The sequence below is a fragment of the Ctenopharyngodon idella genome, chromosome 23 (assembly GCF_019924925.1).
Source record: "Ctenopharyngodon idella isolate HZGC_01 chromosome 23, HZGC01, whole genome shotgun sequence".
Lineage (NCBI taxonomy): Eukaryota > Metazoa > Chordata > Actinopteri > Cypriniformes > Xenocyprididae > Ctenopharyngodon > Ctenopharyngodon idella.
In genome coordinates this window covers 4,316,460-4,337,893 of record NC_067242.1, presented here as the reverse complement: position 1 = coordinate 4,337,893, position 21,434 = coordinate 4,316,460, and the positions used below count along the sequence as shown (strand labels likewise).

The 21,434-nt window shown below is 37.6% G+C and overlaps 1 protein-coding gene across 1 annotated transcript in view; it reads right to left on the bottom strand.

Moving 5' to 3' along the window:
• Positions 1–21,434, bottom strand: part of fars2 (phenylalanyl-tRNA synthetase 2, mitochondrial) — a 168,397-nt gene that overhangs the window by 70,851 nt on the left and 76,112 nt on the right. Inside the window, exons 5-6 of the mRNA XM_051881524.1 lie at positions 7,812–7,972; positions 3,689–3,840 (exon numbers count right to left, since the gene is read on the bottom strand). Of these exons, the coding sequence (XP_051737484.1) occupies positions 3,689–3,840; positions 7,812–7,972 (313 nt within the window). The remainder of the gene's footprint in view (positions 1–3,688; positions 3,841–7,811; positions 7,973–21,434) is intronic.

The window sequence follows — 21,434 nt, the reverse complement described above, 5'->3', positions numbered from 1 at the left end:
TGGACAGTTTTATAATTTGTTTCTACATTACAAGCCTTGTGCTCAAGGTTGGGAAACTATAAAGTACTTTTTGGAAAGAGACTTTAAAGGGTTAGTTCACCCAAAAATGAAAATTTTGTCATTTATTACTCACCCTCATGCCGTTCCACACCCGTAAGACCTTCGTTAATCTTCGGAACACAAATTAAGATATTTTGGTTGACATCCTATGGCTCAGTGAGGCCTCCATAGCCAGCAATGACATTTCCTCTTTCAAGATCCATTAATGTACTAAAAATGTACTAATGTACTAATGTAATGTACTAACGCTCCGAAGCTTCATAAAGCAGTGTTTTGAAATCGGCCATCACTATACAAGTCGTTATTTTGTTTTTTTGGCACACCAAAAATATTCTTGTCACTTTATAATATTAATATTGAACCACTGTACTCACATGAACTGATTTAAATATGTTTTTAGTACATTAATGGATCTTGAGAGAGGAAATGTCATTGCTGGCTATGGAGGCCTCACCGAGCCATCAGATTTCAACAAAAATATCTTAATTTGTGTTCCAAAGATTAACGAAGGTCTTATGCGTGTGGAACGCCATGAGGGTGAGTAATAAATTACATTATTTTCATTTTTGGGTGATCTTACCCTTTAATGCAGATATTTTGATGTTTATGTTTAAATTAACAGTTGTTTACTACACAAAATTATGGAAACAGGGTGGACAGTTTTACAGTTTAATTTGACATTACAAGTTTTTTTCTCAATGTGTAAAACTATAAAGTATTTTTTGGAATCATAGAATGTGTTTAAATGTTTATGTTGCCTTCAAAAAGTTAGGTTGATGGTAACAGGGTGGACAGTTTTAATTTGTTATTACAAGCCTTGTGCTCAGGGTTGTGAAACTATAAAGTACTTTTGGGAAAGACAGTGCTCACCTTTAAATTATCAGTTGTTTACTATACAAAGTTATGGAAACAAGGTTGATGGTAACAGGGTGGACAATTTTATAATTTGTTTGTGCTCAAGGAAACCATAAAGTACTTTTTGGAAAGAGACTCTAATGTTGATATTTTAATGCTCACTTTTAAACGATTATTTATTAAATAAATAAAATTATGGTAACAGGGTTGACATGTAAGACTGTGCCACACGAAGAATCATTTAAAAAAAAAAAAAAAAAAAAAAAAAAACGGATGAAGTGATAAAAGTAGGAGACTTTAACTCCTTGAAAAGTTAACTTCCTGAAAAATGATAATGTCATTATGACAAAGGCAAAATTGTTTTAAATAAAATTAACATATTTGCTCATAATGTAAAGAGAAGGCCAAACAATGCATATTTGATTAAAAAAAAGAAAAATGTCTATGTAAAAAAAAAAAAAAAAAAAAAATGGAATCTTATTTAATCATTGTATTGTAGAGAAGAGAATCACTCACAATTGTCAAAATCTACACATTTTTAAAACTCTGCTGTGTTGTCACAAGTAAAACAAGTGAGCACAAAGGAAAAGCATTATGTTTCTGATGGCTCTTTGAGGGCATATCTGATGCCAGAATCTTCCTCACCGCACTGAAGAAGAGTACGATGGGAGACTTGCTGCCAATCTCATCATTTTACCAGCTTTCAAAACTGCCCAAGTCAGCAGTACCGCAGAGAAAAAGAGAGAAAATGATTAGGACAATATTGTGAATGTGACATTTCTGACGGTCGGAGAAGGTTGGAGGCTGGATGAGCTGTGATTGGCCGCCCTCTCACTGTAATTAGTGATTTGAAGTTGGAGAAGAGGTTTAAAGTAAGTATTGACACCTCCCTTGCCCTTTCCCTCTCTCTCTCTCTCTCTCTCTCTCCCTCTGGTTGTAGAAAGTATGAAGCAAAGCTCACAGGCATTGACGCAACTGCAGCAAAATGATCATAAAGAGGAAATTAGCTGCAGGAGACTTCAGCAACACACACACACACACAGCTACATTACAGCTACTTACAAAAGTACTTCTGCAGTGGCAATACACTTATAGTGTGACGAATCACAAACTATTCTACAAACTATTCAACTAATATATTTGTTTGCGAAGAAATGTGTGCACAAACATAGGTCTGGACCGAACTGAATTAGAAAGAGAGCAATACAAACACCAATCTCTTTCAATTTCTAGCTGCCGTATGGGCTATTACACCCTTGCAGCACCTCATGATGTCATCTTATTTATGGATGTCATTAGGGGAAGGGGAGGGAAAAGGTTGCTATTTAAAAAAGATTAAGAGCAGGGACAGAGATGAATGTTTGCGGCTCTTTTTACGCACTGCAGGTTCTCGCTGTATCATTAAACACACACGGTCCGTTCCAGTAGAGGGGACTCGGGACAGCCGGACCGCTGTGCCCGCAGGTGAACTTCTCATCCTCTTTAAAAATTAATTTTTGATGTCACAGGGCGAGGAAACAGGAAAAGGGCAACCCGAGTACAGCCTCTGCAGTCCACGAATCTAGGCCTGTTCAGGAAGAGCTGTGTCATGTGAACTGCATTCAGGGAATGTGGATTGTTCTGTGGTTTGTGAAAGTGTTTGTGAATGGACGACGGAAGAAAGAGCTAATGAGTTTGAAGAGGCTGACAAACACCATCCAATGTGAAATGGAGCCTAATGCTCAAGAGTTCAAAATGAAGCCATTAGGCATTGTTGACCCCTGCTCCTCTGTCAATAAATGAATGACTCGCTGCCAACAGCTCCGCAATAACATTAGCATTCTCTCCTGCAAACGCCATTAGCTTTGAGAATGACAAATCCAAATGAACAAAAAGAAACATGACGGAACACAGCAATTTCCTAAAAACTTCATGTTGGATCAACAGCTGCATGCATTCATTCAATCAATTATTCAATCAACAAAATGATCACGACACATAATTTAATGAAATTTCAATGTATTTTGGCTATTTAATTTAAATTTGTGGTATTTATACAATCATTGTATATACATTTTTTTTTAAATATTTAATAAAATAATAAACATAATTATTTCTATAAAAGTGTAATAAAATAATAAATATAAATATAATAAAACTGACTCATTTATACAACTTTCCTGAATCAAAAATGTCTTTATGTTCAACAAGAAAAATTAATTACATCAACAAACCAAAATAAGTTACTTATTACTCAAATAAAGGTTATGTAAATAAGATTTAATATACATTTTCTGAAAACACGCCCTAATATACCTTAATTTTGCTTCTTAATATTATTTGATCTTTTTTAAAAAAAAAAATATCTTTATTAAAAAAGGCTAAAATGTGTGATTTAGCTTTATATACTGTATGCTTTAAATATATGAGAATACATAAGTAGTTTTTTATTTTTTTTTTTAAATAAAAATAATTTTTGTATTACATCAAAAAATAAACCCCAAATAAGTTATCACTCAAAATATGATTTTATTTTATATATCATTTATGTAAATAAATATTTTTTGAAAACACAAGTTAATTTATCTTATTTTAGAGATTTTTGAAAAGATCTTTACTGAAAAACAGATATAAATACTGATACAGAATAGGTTGTTTGCATTTTTTATAAATAACTGTCCGTGTTTTCTGGCCTTGTGCTATTGGAATGCCTGTTTGGTTACTGTATGTGGTAGAAGCAGTCGCTTTGTTCTGATTCGAAGGATTTTTGTATCTGACATTTTAGATTTCTTACTTTGGATGTGTGAACTCGTCCACCAGCGTGACCTTCTCCACTAGGTCTCCTCCGATGCTGCGTACCAGGTCATAGAAGTCGTTTTCTGTGTAACCTTCAGCTGGCAGCCAAAAAGAGATGTCATTGAAGAGTGGAGGGTACTTACTGAGAGGCTGTGATGGGGAGAAAAAGAGAAGAAGAAATCTATATGTTTTGGGGCATGTGGAGCAGCACAAGGATAAAAAAGTATATAAAGGGTGGAAATAAGGATATTAGTGTTGCTGCTTTCGTAAAATGGCAGCAAAACATGTTAAAATACACCAATGCTAAATAGAAATTACTAAAAATACAATGCATGCAAGTATAAATTGACAAAACAAAAACCATTTTCTAAGCTACTCAGCACACAGGAGGGTGTTGGTGTGAACGAGACATCTCTTCAGTCTGAGGTTAAATCTACAGTCACACCCTGAGGCCAGTCATACCTACAAGGGCTAGTATGCTTACAGTATGCTAACAGTTGGCCTCTGAGCCCTCCCGACTCTCAGAAAGTCTCCTTATACTTATAAAGCACCGCAGTGGTCTTCCACATAAGAAGTGAAAATAGATAAGCTGAATGAAATGAAAGCTGTAAGGAGGGGGTTGTGAAAGATGACAAACTACCTCGAACCAATGACCTTGCTATAGGTAAATGTGTGTTTACGTCATTATTATTCAGACGTTCTGCTCCTCTAATTTGATTGGCAGAGTGGCGTTCCAAGAATGATAAAGCAAAAAAGTAGAATGGTCACGTACACAATTGGCATGTTTTGACTGTGTCAGACTGGATAAGCTAAAACGGGTAAACATGTCAGCTGTGTGGATGCTAGAGCTGGGTTAACAATATCAATTTCTCAATTTTAATGCTCTTCAGTTTGATAAACTGTTACCAATTCTTAAATCCCACGATTGATTGTATTGTCTATGGTGTTTTCAGATGGTGCAAATCTTCACTAAATATTTTTGTAGCACGCCTCACATCCAATCGCAATAGGCTTTGTTACTTTTGATATGAAATATAGTCTCTGCTTTCATATTCTGTCAATTTTACAATGAATGTCAAACAATAAGTGTTGTTTTGATGCTCTTTAATGTGGCGTGGCAGATCGCTGTAGTGCCTCAGTTCAAGCGGCACGTGAGCCAATCATCTCTTTCTCTTTACTACTAGCTATAGCAAGAAATAAACATGAATGAACACCAGAAGGAATGTTGAAAGATACAGTAAAACTTACTGAAATGATTCATGTCTCATGTAATCATGTTTCAACCATGTCAATAAAACAATTGTAAACAATTTTGTAAAAAATAAGGTTACATTTACCCCAGGAAAGCCATTTAAAGGGGACCCCTTTTCACAAGATATATTTTCTATTTGGGTGTGAGCAAAAACACGCCGTTTTTGTGTGTGTCCCTTTAAATGCAAATGAGCTGCTGCTCCCGGCCCCCTTTCCAGAAGAGGGCGGAGCTTTAACAGCTTGCGCTTCGCATACTCAACAACAAAGCTGGAGAATCTCACACAGCCAAAATGAGGATTGTCAGTAACGGTGTTCAGCCTTACATTGTTTAAACCAGAGTCAGACACTGATGGAGAGACTCAGGAAGAAGTTACAACTTTTAGAATGAATCTGGACGTTTCTGAATGGTTAGTGGATAAATTTATGTAGTTGTTGTGGAGTTGATTCAACTCATCGACTAGCATGTGCCGTCATGTTAATCTTTCGTGCAAATCCAGTGTTGAACTGACCCTCGTTGGTGAAGCAGTCCGGTGTAAAATGATTTACACAAATATATATCACTTTCTTCGGCACATTTTCTTCATAAATGAAATTCAACCATAGTGTCCTCCGTGGCTCAGATGCAGAGAGTCTATGGAGACTCTTATGTTCGTTAGTACATCCAATAACAAAACATTTGTAATGTTTTTTTTTTTTTTTTTTTGATGCAGACATTGTATATCTCCAGCTGCTACAGCAAGTAAACAGAAATGGTATATATATATATATATATATATATATATATATATATATATATATGGTGCATCATTAATAGTTATGGTTAATGGTTAATGATGGTATTTAGAAAAGCACAACAGAATGAATGATAAGATAGCCAGACCAACCAAACCTGCTTAAACCACTTAAGACCAGCAAGCTGCCTTAGGCTGGTTTTTAAAAAAATCACTGTAACACATTGCCTTCAAGTGGCTTTTTTCCCTTATTAACCAATCAACCAACAGTGAAAGCTACAACTATATTATGCCCTATGCCCTTGGTCATATCATAATGTGATTAATGTGAATGAAACTACACTATAGAGATCATGTAAGCATGCTGTTAGTGTTTGTGAGGCTTCTTAAAGTGTGGACAGTATGCTTGTCTAACGAAAACCTGCATTGCGCTTATTTTTTGGCTGTGAGGAGGCCGTATGTGTGTCATACAGCGTGTCTTATTGTGTGCAGTGATTTATAGTGTGCGGTTGTGTGTATCTTGTGCATGTTGCTCTCATAGGACACAGCAAAACACACAAGGGCGGAGGAGGGCGCTGACCCCACGGTCATACCTCATTACCAGCTGAGAGAGAGACAGACAGAGAGACAGTCATATATAAACCCAGCAGAGCATCAGGCACACTGACAAGCAAATCTCTCTCTCTCTCTCATTCTCTGAGTAATGGACAGTGGGCAGAGAGGGAGATGGGCTGAGAAATGACCTACAGCCAGAGAGCACAGGTAATCAGTCACACACACATTCAGGACGAGCACCAACCTGCCTGATGCTACACACGCCTCTATAGGGGAACGTTCAGTGTCAGGCCTAGACCTTTAATAGACAAGGTCCCCCAACAATATAGGCCATATATGACATACAGAAGGTCACACATTTGGAAAGAAGAGCATTCATGCCATTGATGTGCTACAGCAATACAGGAAAAATATCAGAAACAGAAACAAAGAAAAGTAGTTAAAGGGGACATATCATGAAAACCTGACTTTTTCCGTGTTTAAGTGTTACAATCGGGTCCCAGGTGCATCTACCAACCCAGAAAACGTGAAAAAGGACAACCCAAGTAACTTTGTTCTGGTAAGCCTTTCACTATAAGCATGTGAAAAAACAAGCCGCTCAGATTTTGCTCCCCTTGTGACATAGGAATGGGATCTTATTATAATATTACCGCCCCTTAATCTGTATGTTTCCACCCACAGCGCCACCATTTTGTTTTCACAAGCAACAACGATGTACCAGTGGTCCTGGAGTGCAGCTGTCCAGCACAGTTTAGCTACAACCCTGATCATACACACTTGAATGTCTTCAAGATTACTAAAGCTACGTGAAGGAAGGTGAGTTGGGTCGGAGCAAAACTCGAGCAGGACAGCAGCACTCCAGAATGACCGTCCCTGGGCTCCTGATATGTCTCAGATATGTAAACATTATCACCTCATAAACTCCTGGCATCTGAGCCTCTAAGGACACAGTGGTGTAATTTTATTTATGAAGGGAATGTGTCCAAATAAATTCATATACCAGTATGTGCAAGTAATTTTACACCAGACTGCTTTGCACACGAGGGTTAGTAAAACACAGGATTTGCACAGAAGTTGATGGATCGATACCAACTGTTCATGATCCAATTTCATATATTTCGTGATGTTTGCAAATTGTCTTTCTGAATGTGTTTTTCATTAGCATGTTAAGTGTGTCTAAAGTTGCCATTGTTTCTTACTGTATTCACGGAGACCAGAGCCACGTCGTTATTTTCATTTTTAACCCGAAAACGCTTGCAGTCTGTACAATTCATAAACGCATCTTCATTCTTATTGAGTCTCTCCAACAGTGTGTAGCTTTAGCCATGCAGCACACTATCAAACTCATTCATAATATGTCACCTTTAAAATAGTTTCTCTTGTCCCAGTTTAATGTGCAGAGAAAACTAGAAGTAAACCATCAAAAATGTATTTCCTTAGAACACTATTAGAGCACTGCTGTTTACTTAAGTGGCCCGGCAACACTGCCTCAACCAATTTCGTTATAGTTATTGGCCCTGGTGTGATCGTGCCTTATGGTTACTAGGTGAGATCCATATTTGTGAGAAATGCTGTAAATCTTACCTGGAAGGTGACAGGCTGATAGATGTCAGACAGGCGGAACTGCTTCAGGAAGCGTTCATCCTCGCTCCAGAAAAGTCGAATATCTGGGATGCCGAACAGAACCATGGCCAACCTCTCCAGCCCGAGACCAAAAGCCCAACCCATCTTATTACCAGCACCAGCTGCAGAAAATAACAACAAATGGATGAGAAACATACTCCATTTTAGTATTTGCTTTTTTGAGTGTGACATTCTGTCATGAAAAGACAAATGTTTCAACAAGGATGACTGCAACTAGTCAAAACACATCTACACTAAACCAAAACCTTGACGTTCTTCTGTTGTGTTGCAGCATGAGCTTTCAGCATATAAATATAAAATCCTGTAAGTCAACATGAAATCAGAACCTCAAATATCAAGGAATGTTTCTGATCGTATTGTGCATAATTCATCGGTTCAGTTTATTCCAAATAAAAAGCGTTTGCTCCATAATCTTTCATGAAAAAGTAATTACTTGCTCCTCTTTTTTTGTCCTTTCCAACAACATGGCTATAGATTTTGATATGCTATGCATATTTTCATAAGCCAATCAATACCCAACTACTTTGTTTCTCAATGAATATTCAGTTTCACTAGGAAATACATCAGATAAAAAGGACCTATTATGCCCATTTATAAAGTCTTGATTTGTTTTTTTGGACTCTACTAGAAAAGGTTTTCAAGCTTGAATGTTCCAAAAACATTATTTTCCTCATATTCGCCATTGTTGCAGCTCCTCTCTTCCCAATCTGTCAGTAACACTCTGTTTAGTTCCTGTCTCTATGAAGCCCCTCCTTCTGAAAAGCAAAATATGTTCTGATTGGTCGGCTGGACCAGTGTGTTGTTATTGGTCAAGCGCTTCAAGCGTGTTTGGGAAATGTCCCGCCCCTTACCATAACCATGACTTTCAACACACTACTAACTAACTCAACCAGGCCCCGCCCCTTTATTATGCATATGCCTTGAGCAGGAATTATTTAAATGAGGAATATTGTGATTGAGATGTTCGTTCCATAAAGAAAACTCAAGACTACAGTGGAGGCATTTCAGGGAGTTCAGAAACAGTGACACTGAAATAGAGAATAACTCCCTTTGAAGTGACTTTGTGCTTTGGAACTCTGCAGAGCTTATTCATGCTCAAACAACAACATTATACACATTAAAAAAAAGATGAAAAAAATAAATAAATAAATACAAATATATATATATATATATATATATATATATATATATATAAAAATGTCTGAATAAGTAAAACGTGCTGCTAATGGCATTTCACGTTGACGTCAACTCATGTGACGGCATTAAATTAATCTAACTGTTTTAAGATCCACAGGTAGAGGAATAAGTGAATTGACATATCCTGTTGATTGACAGTCAGCGGCAAGGCTGTGCGGCTCCCAGAGAAGTCAACGTTAGAAATAGTGCCGCTATTTCTGATGTGATTATACTCATTACGAATTTTTATTTGCTTTGCAACCCTGTATGACCTATGGTGAGTGGAAGAGAGAACAAACAGATTTTTTTTTTCCAGATTTTCCAAGCCTTTCAGTCTCTCACAAGCCACTGTTTAACCCAGTGAGGCATTCCTTCAGATGTGAAGGAAATGTGTTTTATATGTTAATGAAGGGAATGCTCAGGGGTCAAAATGCTCAGCCAGATGGGACAGAAATCTGAATAAATCTAACCTTCAGACGTACAAATCAATCAACTCTCCCTTTCTCTCCCAAGTGGAGACATTAACAATTCCAATCTCTCTCAAGACTGTGGAATAAACATTTAATACTCATTTTACTAATTGCAATATATATATATATATATATATATATATATATATATATATATACACACACATACACACACATATACTTTCTTTTTAATTGTCTCCAAGCTTGATTTGAATGCAACCATGAATTTGATTTAAATAATAAAGGTAAAGCAAATGGTGTTTGCTTATTAAACAATGCATTGTAGTGCCGCTAGGCTGTTGCCAAGTGGTCATTCTTGGTGTTTTTTTATTGGCCAAGTCAACTTAAATCTGTTTAGTTTGGTGTAGCCTAAACATAGAATAAAATAAATAAATAAATAAAAAATAATTTAAAAAAAACATGGCCGCCTATGTCGGTGGTTTGAAACAGGGTTACGAAAAATTCTGAATTTAAAGGTGATGTAGTTTCTGCAACACTAGTGGCACTTAGTGGAATTACAAAAATAATGCATATTTTCAAAAACCTCCCCAAACTCAAACATCAGAAAAACAAAGCACAAACACATGTCTCAACAGGTAAATATGAAACAAACACATGTCTCAATAGGTAAATGTAGCTACTTTCAACATATGGTTCAAACTCGTAGGAATACTTTTAGCTGTGTTGCTATATGTCAATTGAGTAGACTAACATTCTCTGTCTAGAGCGAACGCGAGTATTATAAGTCTCGCTTATAATAAACACATACAACGTATATCTGCCAGAACTGGACACATCAAAGTAAACAATATAAACTGGTACATTTGTCTTTCTTAACGGGTGCATGATGATGCTGTATGGTATGTTAGCGTCCATTGTAGTGTGTAGCATTGCTTTAATGTGCTCATGACCTGTTCATCTTTGGATGTCTAAATGCAGCGAATTTTGGTTTCCACTATTGAATTCAACCCACAGAAAGTTGAATTTGAAGTTGAATCCATTGCTGTCCATCTTGACAAACTTTTCTTTTCTAGTCAAAAATGTTATTTTGTTGAGTTCCTTTTCAATTTAAAATTATTTTAATTATACTTCCTTGAATTACATTTCTAATCGCAATTCTGCATGCTCTTTGCACACCTCACTTCATAAGCCCCATTTCCACCGCAGGAACTTTCCCTAGGAACTAGGGACTTTGGAGTGGTACTCTTTGTGTTTCGACCACAGGAACCAGTGTCTAAATAAAGTTATGGGTAAAAATTCTCCCCTCAGAAAGTCCCTGCTCGCGAGGTAGTACTTTTTCCAAAGTTCAGGAACTTTTGGGGGTGGGACTTATATGGACTTATAACTTATTATTAAGCTTATATGCAGAGGACGAAATCCAGTGGGAACTGGAAAGCAGCGTGCAGTCCTACGCCACCGGACTCTTCTTCATGGTACTTTAGACCGCAATGGAAACGCAGACAGGTCTGGGGGAAAAAAGTTCCTGGAACAAATTGTTCCAGGTAATTATGGTGGAAACGAGGCTACACTCAGGAATTGGATTGAATTTAAAATGCATTCTAAACTCAGTTTCTAAATGGTGAATAACCTTGCTTTAAAATCTAAATAAAATCAAATTTTTGTTAATGTGTGTCAGAACAATCAGACTGGATTTCATCATGTGATTTTTCACCATTCATTGTGCGACAAGTTGCTATGTCAGGTGACAAAAAGACTTGAATATGTCTGAATTTTGGATATAACCCCTATGAAAAACAATTATTGGTGAAACATCCATTTCTAAAGTGTCATGAATTGCAAAGCTAAAGCGATTTTGTGTTGTTACTGTGACATATCAACTAATAAAAATAATAATAAGAAATGTTTCTTGAGCAGCAAATCAGCATATTAGAATGATTTCTGAAAGATCATGTGACACTGAAGACTGGAGTAATGATGCTGTTTTGATCACAGGAATAAATTAAATTTAAAATAGAAAACAGTTATTTTATAATATTTCACAATATTACTGTTTTTTACTGTGTTTTTGATCAAATAAACAGCCTTGGTGAGCATAAGACTCTTCTTTAAAAATATCTTACTAATCCCAAGTTTTTGAGTCAACAGGATTTTTTTTTGTACATTTCATCAATGGCGATTGATGAATCATGAACATGAAGAAGTCTGATGCACAATTTGAGTTATCATTCATGGCCGTAGCAATAGTCACAGTGATGCCTGTCTTAGCAAGCAGCTCTAATTACAGGGATGATGATGTAGATGGAAGGAAGACTCCACTACAGTAGCTCCGGCGCTGAGCCGTGGATTGATGGTTGGGCTGATTGCTATCACTCGTCTGTCAGTGGAAATCACGAGCACATCCAGGGAGATAAAAGAGAAGTGTAAAGCGATGTGACACGGCTAAGAGTGAAGCGGAGGCTAAGCGGACGGGCGCCAACACACACACTGTGAACGCCAGAGACGTCAGCCAGATCCTGGCGTGAAAATCAGCTGTCGCCGATGACCTCAGACGAACGCCACAGCATTGCATTTTCCCTCCCTCTTTGAGTCTATGAGGTCCGTTGCACTCGTAGCCAATCGGAGCCAAGGGGGTGTGTGAGGGGACGTTGAGCGTGGGCTGTGTTTGACGCCATTCACCTCCTGATGACATCAGTGGGGCTTACAGTCCTTGGCAGCTTTGACTCACAGCTTGACGCCTCTTTACTTTCCCCTCCCTGCCAATCTCTCTCATTCTGTCTCCTACAGGCCTCCAATGCTCATTCAAGTCCTCTGTTGTCTCTCTGTATTCCTCACTTTACGCCCTTTCATCACCCCCGTCCCAACTTGTCCCATTTTTCTGCCACTTTCTATGTCTTCTCTTGCTGCTTCTACTTCTTTTCTTGATTCTTTAGTCTCTCAACACCTCTCTCGTGTTGATGTAGATTTGCACTAGTCGACCCTCACCAGAAACACGCCTGCTGTTTTCAGCATTAATAATCATGTTTGACAACAGGCTGCAGTCTGTAAAACAGCCGTTGACATGCTGGTCTAGCTTTGTTTAAGATGCTGTGCTTGCAGGCGTTGGCTGGGGTTACATAATTTTATTTCTCCAAAGGTCTCCTTACTTATTAAAGTCTTTCGCAACCATTTCCCTCTCTCTCTCTGACTCTTGTAATCAGTTAAATTGTGAGTTTGAAAAAGGGGATCCCCATCTGGAGGTGATTCTGGTACTCTAGGCACCCACCCCAAAAATAGTTACCTAAGTTGAATTACCTTTTGTATTGATATATGTGCATTTAAATTTAGTAGAAACCAAACCAGCAACAAAATAACGTCAAATTGTAATGGCTTTGCAAATCTCATAATCTACAGTGCATAACATCATCAAAAGATTCAGAGAAACTGGAGAAATCTCTGTGCGTAAGGGACAAGGCCGAAGACCTTGATTGGATGCCCGTGGTCTTCGGCCCTCAGACGACACTGCATCACTCATCGGCATGATTGTGTCAATGACATTACTAAATGGGCCCAGGAATACTTACAGAAACCACTGTCGGTAAACACAATCCGCCGTGCCATCTGCAGATGCCAACTAAAGCTCTATCATGCAAAAAGGAAGCCATATGTGAAGATGGTCCAGAAGCGCCGTTGTGTCCTGAGGGCCAAGGCTCATTTAAAATGGACTGTTTCAAAGTGGAAAAGTGTTCTATGGTCAGACGAGTCCAAATTTGACATTCTTGTTGGAAATCACTGACGCCGTGTCCTCCGGGCTAAAGAGGAAGGAGACCTTCCATCGTGTCATCAGCGTTCAGTTCAAAAGCCAGCATCTCTGATGGTATGGGGGTGCATAAGTGCATACGGTATGGGCAGCTTGCATGTTTTGGAAGGCACTATGAATGCTGAAAGGTATATAAAGGTTTTAGAGCAACATATGCTCCCCTCCAGACAACGTCTATTTCAGGGAAGGCCTTGTGTATTTCAGCAGGACAATGCAAAACCACATACTGCAGCTATTACAACAGTTTGGCTTCGTCTTAGAGTCCGGGTGCTGAATTGGCCTGCCTGCAGTCCAGATCTTTCACCTATAGAGAAAAATACGTCAAAGACGTCCACGAACTCTTCAGCAGCTGGAAACCTATATCAGGCAAGAATGGGACCAAATTTCAACACCAAAACTCCAGAAATGCATAACCTCAATGCCCAGACGTCTTCAAACTGTTTTGAAAATAAGAGGAGATGCTACACCATGGTAAACATGTCCCCGTACCAACTATTTTGAGACCTGTAGCAGGCATCTAATTTGAAATGAGCTCATTTTGTGCATAAAATTGTAACATTTCTCAGTTTAAACATTTGTTATGTTATATATGTTCTATTGTGAATAAAATATTGGCTCATGCGATTTGAAAGTCTTTTAGTTTTAATTTTTTTCAAATTTAAAAAAACGTCCCAACATAGACAGTGACTGTCATATGAATGTGTAACAAATCCTATCTTTTCATGGCTTCTCTTATAAAACAAATCATTTTTCGTAGCATACTCCAAATGTAGTTTACTCAAGAATGAATATGCAATGCCAAAAGTGCTAGAGTAGCATTGTAGCAGACTTCCACAGAGTTCAAAGCATTGGTGAATGTAGGTGCAAGTCTTGTGAAAGAACCGTAAGAAATGGAAATTAGACTTTTGTGGCTTTTAGTCCATGTCTGTCAGCTTTGAGGTCACTTAATATGCTAATTTATTTATAAAAGAAGACAAATAAACCACTGACTTGCATTAGCAAATAGCAAATCATGGTTCATGACTATGATCGTAAATGGAAATTTAAAAATGGACACGCACTTTGATGAAAATAGCACCACTGCCTTTACCTAATAGCATTTATCTATTTGCTAGTTGGCTAAAAATGTCACACATATATATATATATATTTTTTTTTTCCTTGTATAAAATATACACTTGACATTTTACCTGCGCCCTGTGTTTGAAAAATGAAAAGTTCATTTCAGAGGACTGACTTCCTTGGATGACCGTGTTATAATCCTCTCTGAAGTGTTTTTACTTTTTCACACATCTGTTTGTTTTAATACTTCTTTCCACTTCAGTAATCACAGTACAAACGTTTTCCATCATTAACCCGGCGAACAAGCCATACTATTTATCTACTGCTGCCAAGCCAGCCAGACCAAATAGAGGAAAAGAGCACTTTAAAGACTAAGACTCTCCGCTGGTAATGAAGGAGTCTCAATTTAGAGATTGGATTAAAATACTCTAAAAATAAACCAATCTTGTCTTCTTGTTTTTTTGCCACCGTACGCTGATTGACTAATACTCTCTATTGTTTGAGCATTAATTTCACAGAAAGCATAAGACACTGTGATATACAAACAAGTTACATGTGTGAAGTGGTCAGCATGCACGCTTATATTTTGAGAGCCATTAATTTCACACAGAGAGAAAGAAAAACAGATTAGAAAACATAATCATCAGGTATGTCACTTAAATTACCATTACAAGAAAACATTGACACCTGCAGTCCACACTAACAACAGAGAGCCTCATTTATTCTGTTATGAACACAAAATTACATTTGCATAGTGAAATTAAAATGGATTTTGCAGGGGGAATATTGGCTCACGCAGCTCCTTACTGAACCATTATCATATATTAGCACTATGGGTTATTAACGCTTTGTAATGAAGTGCTTTTGTTACTGTGTGTCGATACAGGGAGAGTTAAACATTAGTTGAGGGTGAAAGGGTTTCAAGCTGTTGGAAATTAACTTTTACTAGGCTGAAAAAGGTGGAAAATATCACTTGGATTCTGGCAAAAACACTAAGATGAAAGAAAAACAAAATCTAGTATGGTAACCATATAGTTTAAAAATACCAACAATCATTTACGTTTACTGTGACACACACAAAAAAAATCATGTTTCATGTTGATACCATATTTTTAGGCAATTATGGTACTATCATTTAATACTCTGGAGTACAATTCAGCATTATAATCTGTCCCCTGGTCAACATTTCTTTTTTTTTTAGAAAGTATGGTTACTGTGGTAAACTTTTGTAAAACAAACAAACAAACAAATAAATGTTACCCTTTATTTTAATGTGTCCTTGTTGCGTTGTAATTACACAAATAATCCTGAGTAATTTTAATTAACAATTAATGTACTTACTCTAGGTTTAGGGTTAGAGTTAGCTTTTGGTTTAGTTATGGTATTAGTGTATAATGTACTGTCATAACGTGTTACCTACCTACCTACCTACCTACCTACCAACCAACCAACCAACCAACCCATCTACCAACCATACCATCCAACCAACCCATCTACCAACTTACCAACCAACCCATCTACCTACCAACCAACCAACCTACTTACCAACCAACCTGCCAACCTACCTACCTAACAACCAACCGACCTAACTACCAACCAATCAATCTACCAACCTACCAACCAACCAACCTATCTACCTACCAACCAACCTACCTATCTACCTACCAACCAACCAACCAACCCATCTACATCTTACCTACCTACCAACCAACCAACCAACCCATCTACATCTTACCTACCAACCTACCTACCTACCTACCTACCAACCAACCAACCAACCAACCTACCTACCTACCTACCTACCTACCAACCTACCTATCTACCTACCAACCAACCAACCAACCCATCTACATCTTACCTACCTACCAACCAACCAACCAACCCATCTACATCTTACCTACCAACCTACCTACCTACCTACCTACCAACCAACCAACCAACCAACCAACCAAGTTTCATGTCACGCCTTAACAGACAATGATTTTTTCAACCAAAAGTGTTATACAGATTTACATTCACCACTAACTCAGCTGTCTGCTAGGGTGCTGTATACTATATCTTTATATATGAGCTCAATAACGGCGCTGAACAAATCAACCTGGAGCATCGCCGGTCAGAAACCCAGAGATCAAGAAAAGGGATAGTGCTTCCATGCATTATTGAATGGTCTAACAATATGATTGAGGGCAAATAACTTTTGTAGCACTTGTTTTATTCATACAGATGATGAGAGGCAGTTGGCCCTTTCCTGTGTCTTGGAGTATGATAGCATTTGCTGAGAAGAAATGGTCACGGGAAAAGCCCAGAGGAGGCTGGAGGGGTGGAGAGGCCACGGACACAGCATCAGGATCTCCCCGGTCTCAGGGTCAGTACGCCTTGTAATGAAAGCGCCAGTGATGTGTGACACAGAATACAGAAATGACCGCCTAGACGACTAGAATAAAAAGTAGGACTTCTGGGTGACGGTCAAAGCATTTAGCAACAGGTCTTCAGAATACCAGACCACAACTGATTTGAATCAGTGTTACTGTACCATCATTGAGATAATAATCAATTATAGTTTTTATTAATACTTTGAATTAGTTTTTATATGCATTGTGTATAATGATGAATGAAACTGCAGGTTTAGACATAAGAAAATTAATTTTAAAAAATTAAATTGGACCAACATAAGACCATTTAGTTACTACAGTAGAATAAATTTATTCGACCTAAACCAACTAAATTGTGTTGATCAAACTAAACTTAAACTTAACTTATTTTAATTGAATGAACTAAATTCAATTGTGTGTAAAAACTTGCTTCAAGTAAATTAAGTGTAATAAATTCATTTTTGTGTTACAGTAAGCAGCTTTGAGCCTAGATGAACAAACAAGTTTAAACAAGATGGACATTAAAGGGACAGTCGTATCACTTATTACACAGCTTTTCGCCACATAAATAATAACTGGAATATGAAATATTGATCTGAGAAGAAACTGTTTTAAAACCTTACCTGTTTATTATCTTACAATCCATTACAGTGAACAGAACAATCATTCTTGCATCAAGACGAACACTTCAACAATATTACTGTAGGCCAAGTATTAATACTGAAGCCCTTTGGTTTCATTTTACAGTAAATACAGTTAATAACTGAGGCTGCGTTTGAATGAAACAAGAGCGAGAGTCTATCAGTGGTGTGATATAAGAGACATGAACGAAGCGCCAGCCTCAAATATCTGGATGAGTGTCATTATACAGCATTGCTACGGACAACGTCCATGATCAGCAAAAACAGACCTCAGAATGTCACAACTGACCAATAAGAAACAAGCATTTCAGAGAGCTGTGTAATAAACAAGTTTTAAATTGGAAATAAACAAAGTTCCAATTTAAAAACAGTGCACACTGATATAGTGAATAACTCCCTTTGGAGGGACTCCCTGAAACGCCTCAATTTTATACTTAAGTTTTCTTATGGGAATGATCATGTCACAATATTTCTCATTTAAATAATTCCCGCCAAAGGCATATGCTAAATAAAATGGCGGGGCCTGGTTGAGTTAGTAGCTTGCTGAAACTTGTGGTTATGGTAAGGGGTGGGACATTTCCCAAACACGCTTGAAGCACCAATCACAACACACTGGTCCAGCTGACCAATCAGAGCACATTGTGCTTTTCAGAAGGAGGGGCTTCATAGAGACAGGAACTAAACAAAGCGTTAATAAGGGAAAATAAGGTGCTTTTTGAACATTCGAGCATGAAAGCCTATTCCTGTAGAACCCAAAATCAATTTTACAATCACTTTGTAAAAGGGCATAATATGGCCTCTTTTAAAAGAAATATATTGGTGCAGCTAATTCAATGTCATTTTTTCTTTGCTTGTGATGTTCAAGGTGCTGTTTTCTGCATGCCATGGTCTTTTTGACTAGGACTAAACTTGGGATAATCTAAAAAGTTAACCTCTAGAATGACCAAATTACCCAATTAGCACTTAATCTGCTCTGAAATCCTCTGAACTCAAACAGTGACCTGTGCTAAAATCTTGGCTGACATCGTCCTCATTTATCTCCATCTCATTTCGCTGTCCTCTGGAGTCTTTTTTGTTGTGCCATGCTCATTTTGTCCTCTACTTAGAGGACGATGACAACCAAGTTCCTTTTATAAACCGCAGCAGCAAGTACAGCTAATTATTCATGAGAGGTTGACAATGTGGCTTAACCTCCTCTAAACGCTGGATAAAAACTAAGCCATGTCGAGTTCCACTTTCGTAAAAACTTCCTCCGTTTGGCTCACGCTGCCATTTGCATTTAATCCTCTTCAAATTAAAGGTTGTTTTTGGCATTGTGTGCATGGTTAGCGCTTCGATACACGCGGCTAGTTCTTCGCATGGCATGGCATGGTATTAAAAAGTGTGCTACCTGTCATAAAGAAGGGCTTTTCGTTTTAATACATTTAATTAACAATTGCACCTCTGTGAGATGGCAACCGAAACCTCATATGGATAAACAGATATATTAGCATTCTTGGTTCATTTACCAACTTATTACATCTCAATTAGTGTGTCTTGGCTATGCAGGGATGATTGCTCTGTCTGGCTGCACTCTGGTCCCATCGCACCAGCTGCCTGGGGACATGAAACCCCAACACTCACAATGACATATTCATTCTCCTTTCTTTCTCAGAGCTCCACACAGTTAGTCTCTATCTTCCAAACGCTGAGAAAAAGAGCAGCAAACCAACCAAATTTAGACTAGGTCACGTCTTGGTCATGACCTGATCAACTGGTTCACTTTAAGCGGGTGAAAATTCCTGCTAAAGTAGCATGATACATATTGCATAAAACAGGCCAGGATTTGCATAGACAGGAGTATACGGTATGTTATACAACAATGTTGAGTTATTGATGCTGATTGCTTGGCACATGTTCCAGAGGTGTTGATTAATTTTCTATAAATGGTTCTTTTCATGAAGAGGCTACAAAAAAGGACTGATACCATTTTTATTTTTATATTTAGTATGGTTCAATATCATATTTTACCATTTAATATGATTTTACAGCGGCAAGTATAACTTTACTTAGTAGAGAAATTAGTCCAAAATGATAATGATAAACGCATAATAATAATAAAAATATAAATAAATGTATATGTACTTTGTTTTTTTTTATCAATTTATGCACACGTGCACGCACGCACACACACACACACACACACACACACACACACACACACAGCGTTGAAAATGTAGCTTAATTTTAAATGTCATTTAGTAGGGGCTAGTTAATTTGGGTACAAATGTTGGCATGTAGTAATTAATAGACTCTCACTGTTTCAAATTAAAGGATTAGTTAACTTGAGAATTAAAATTTCCAGATAATTTACTCACCTCCATGTTATCCAAGATGTTTCTGTCTTTCTTTCTTTATTCGAAAAGAAATTAGGGTTTTTGAGGAAAACATTCCAGGATTTTTCTCCATACAGTGGACTTCACTGGGGTTCAACGGGTTAAAGGTCCAAATTGCAGCTTCAAAGTGCTCTACATGATCCCAGATGAGGAATAAGTGTCTTGTCTAGCGAAACGATTCTAAACGGTCATTTTCTAAAAAAATAAAAATAAAAATGTATATACTTTTTAAACTTAAATGCTCGTCTTGCACTGCTCTGCGATGTGCCACGCATTACGTAAACATGTTGGAAAGGTCACGTGTGGTGTAGAAAAATCCTGGAATGTTTTACTCAAAAACCTTAATTTCTTTTCGACTGAAGAAAGAAAGACATAAACATCTTGGATGACATGGGGGTGAGTAAATTATCAGGAAATTTTAAAGGGTTAGTTCACCCAAAAATGAAAATTCTGTCATTAATTACTCACCCTCATGCCGTTCCACACCCGTAAGACCTTCATTAATCTTCGGAACACAAATTAAGATATTTTCGTTGAAATCCGATGGCTTAGTGAGGCCTCCATAGCCAGCAATGACATTTCCTCTCTCAAGATCCATTAATGTACTAAAAACATATTTAAATCAGTTCATGTGAGTACAGTGGTTCAATATTAATATTATAAAGCGACGAGAATATTTTTGGTTAATCGATTAATTAATAGATCTTGAGAGAGGAAATTGCTGGCTATGCAGGCCTCACTGAGCCATCGGATTTCAACAAAAATATCTTAATTTGTGTTCCGAAGATTATCGAAGGTCTTACGGGTGTGGAACGGCATGAGGGTGAGTAATAAATGACATTATTTTCATTGGGTGAACTAACCCTTTAATTCTGAAGTGAACTAATCCTTTAAAGGTGCAGTGTGTAAATTTTTAGCAGCATTTAGTGGTGAGGTTGTGAATTGCAATACAGAGAAGCTACGGTGGCCAACACAGGTGTCGTCGTCTGAAACAGCAGAGAGTAGCCATTCAAGCAAACGCGGTCTGTAGAGCAGTTTGTCCATTTAGGGCTACTGTAGAAACATGCCGACGCAAAATGGCGACTTGACATGTTAGGGGACCCGCAGTGTATGTAGATAGAAATGGCTCATTCTAATGTAATAAAAACATAACGGTTCATTACGTAAGGTCTTTATACACCACTGAAAACATAGTTATGTATATTATATTGCATTTCTGTCAATAGATCCTCCTAAAATGTGCACATTGCACCTTTAACTAATCTTTGAAACCCTGCACAGCATACCAAACCAAATGAACCAAAAAACAAACTTAACAAACAAACAACAAACAAAGGGACTAACTGCAGGCAAGCAAATCAGAATAAATTGAAATGAAATTGCTTTAATTATCTATTGAAAGTATGGCAATTTAACAACACACTCTAGACCTCTATATTCCAAACTCAAAACTGAACAGCGAACCAGGTCACAGTCTAGGACATGAACTGTTGAACTGGGTGAAAATACCTGCAAAATCCATGTGACACACTGCATAAAATGGGGGCATCAGTTGCATTAATACAGCCATATACATGTTTTGAATCTAAATGTGAAAATGGCAATTGGGTGATGTTCTGAATTTGAGTACCTACATTTATGAGTAATGTACCTGATTTAAAGCTGGTACATGAACAGAACACAACACACTCATTACAGACATGCTCTCCA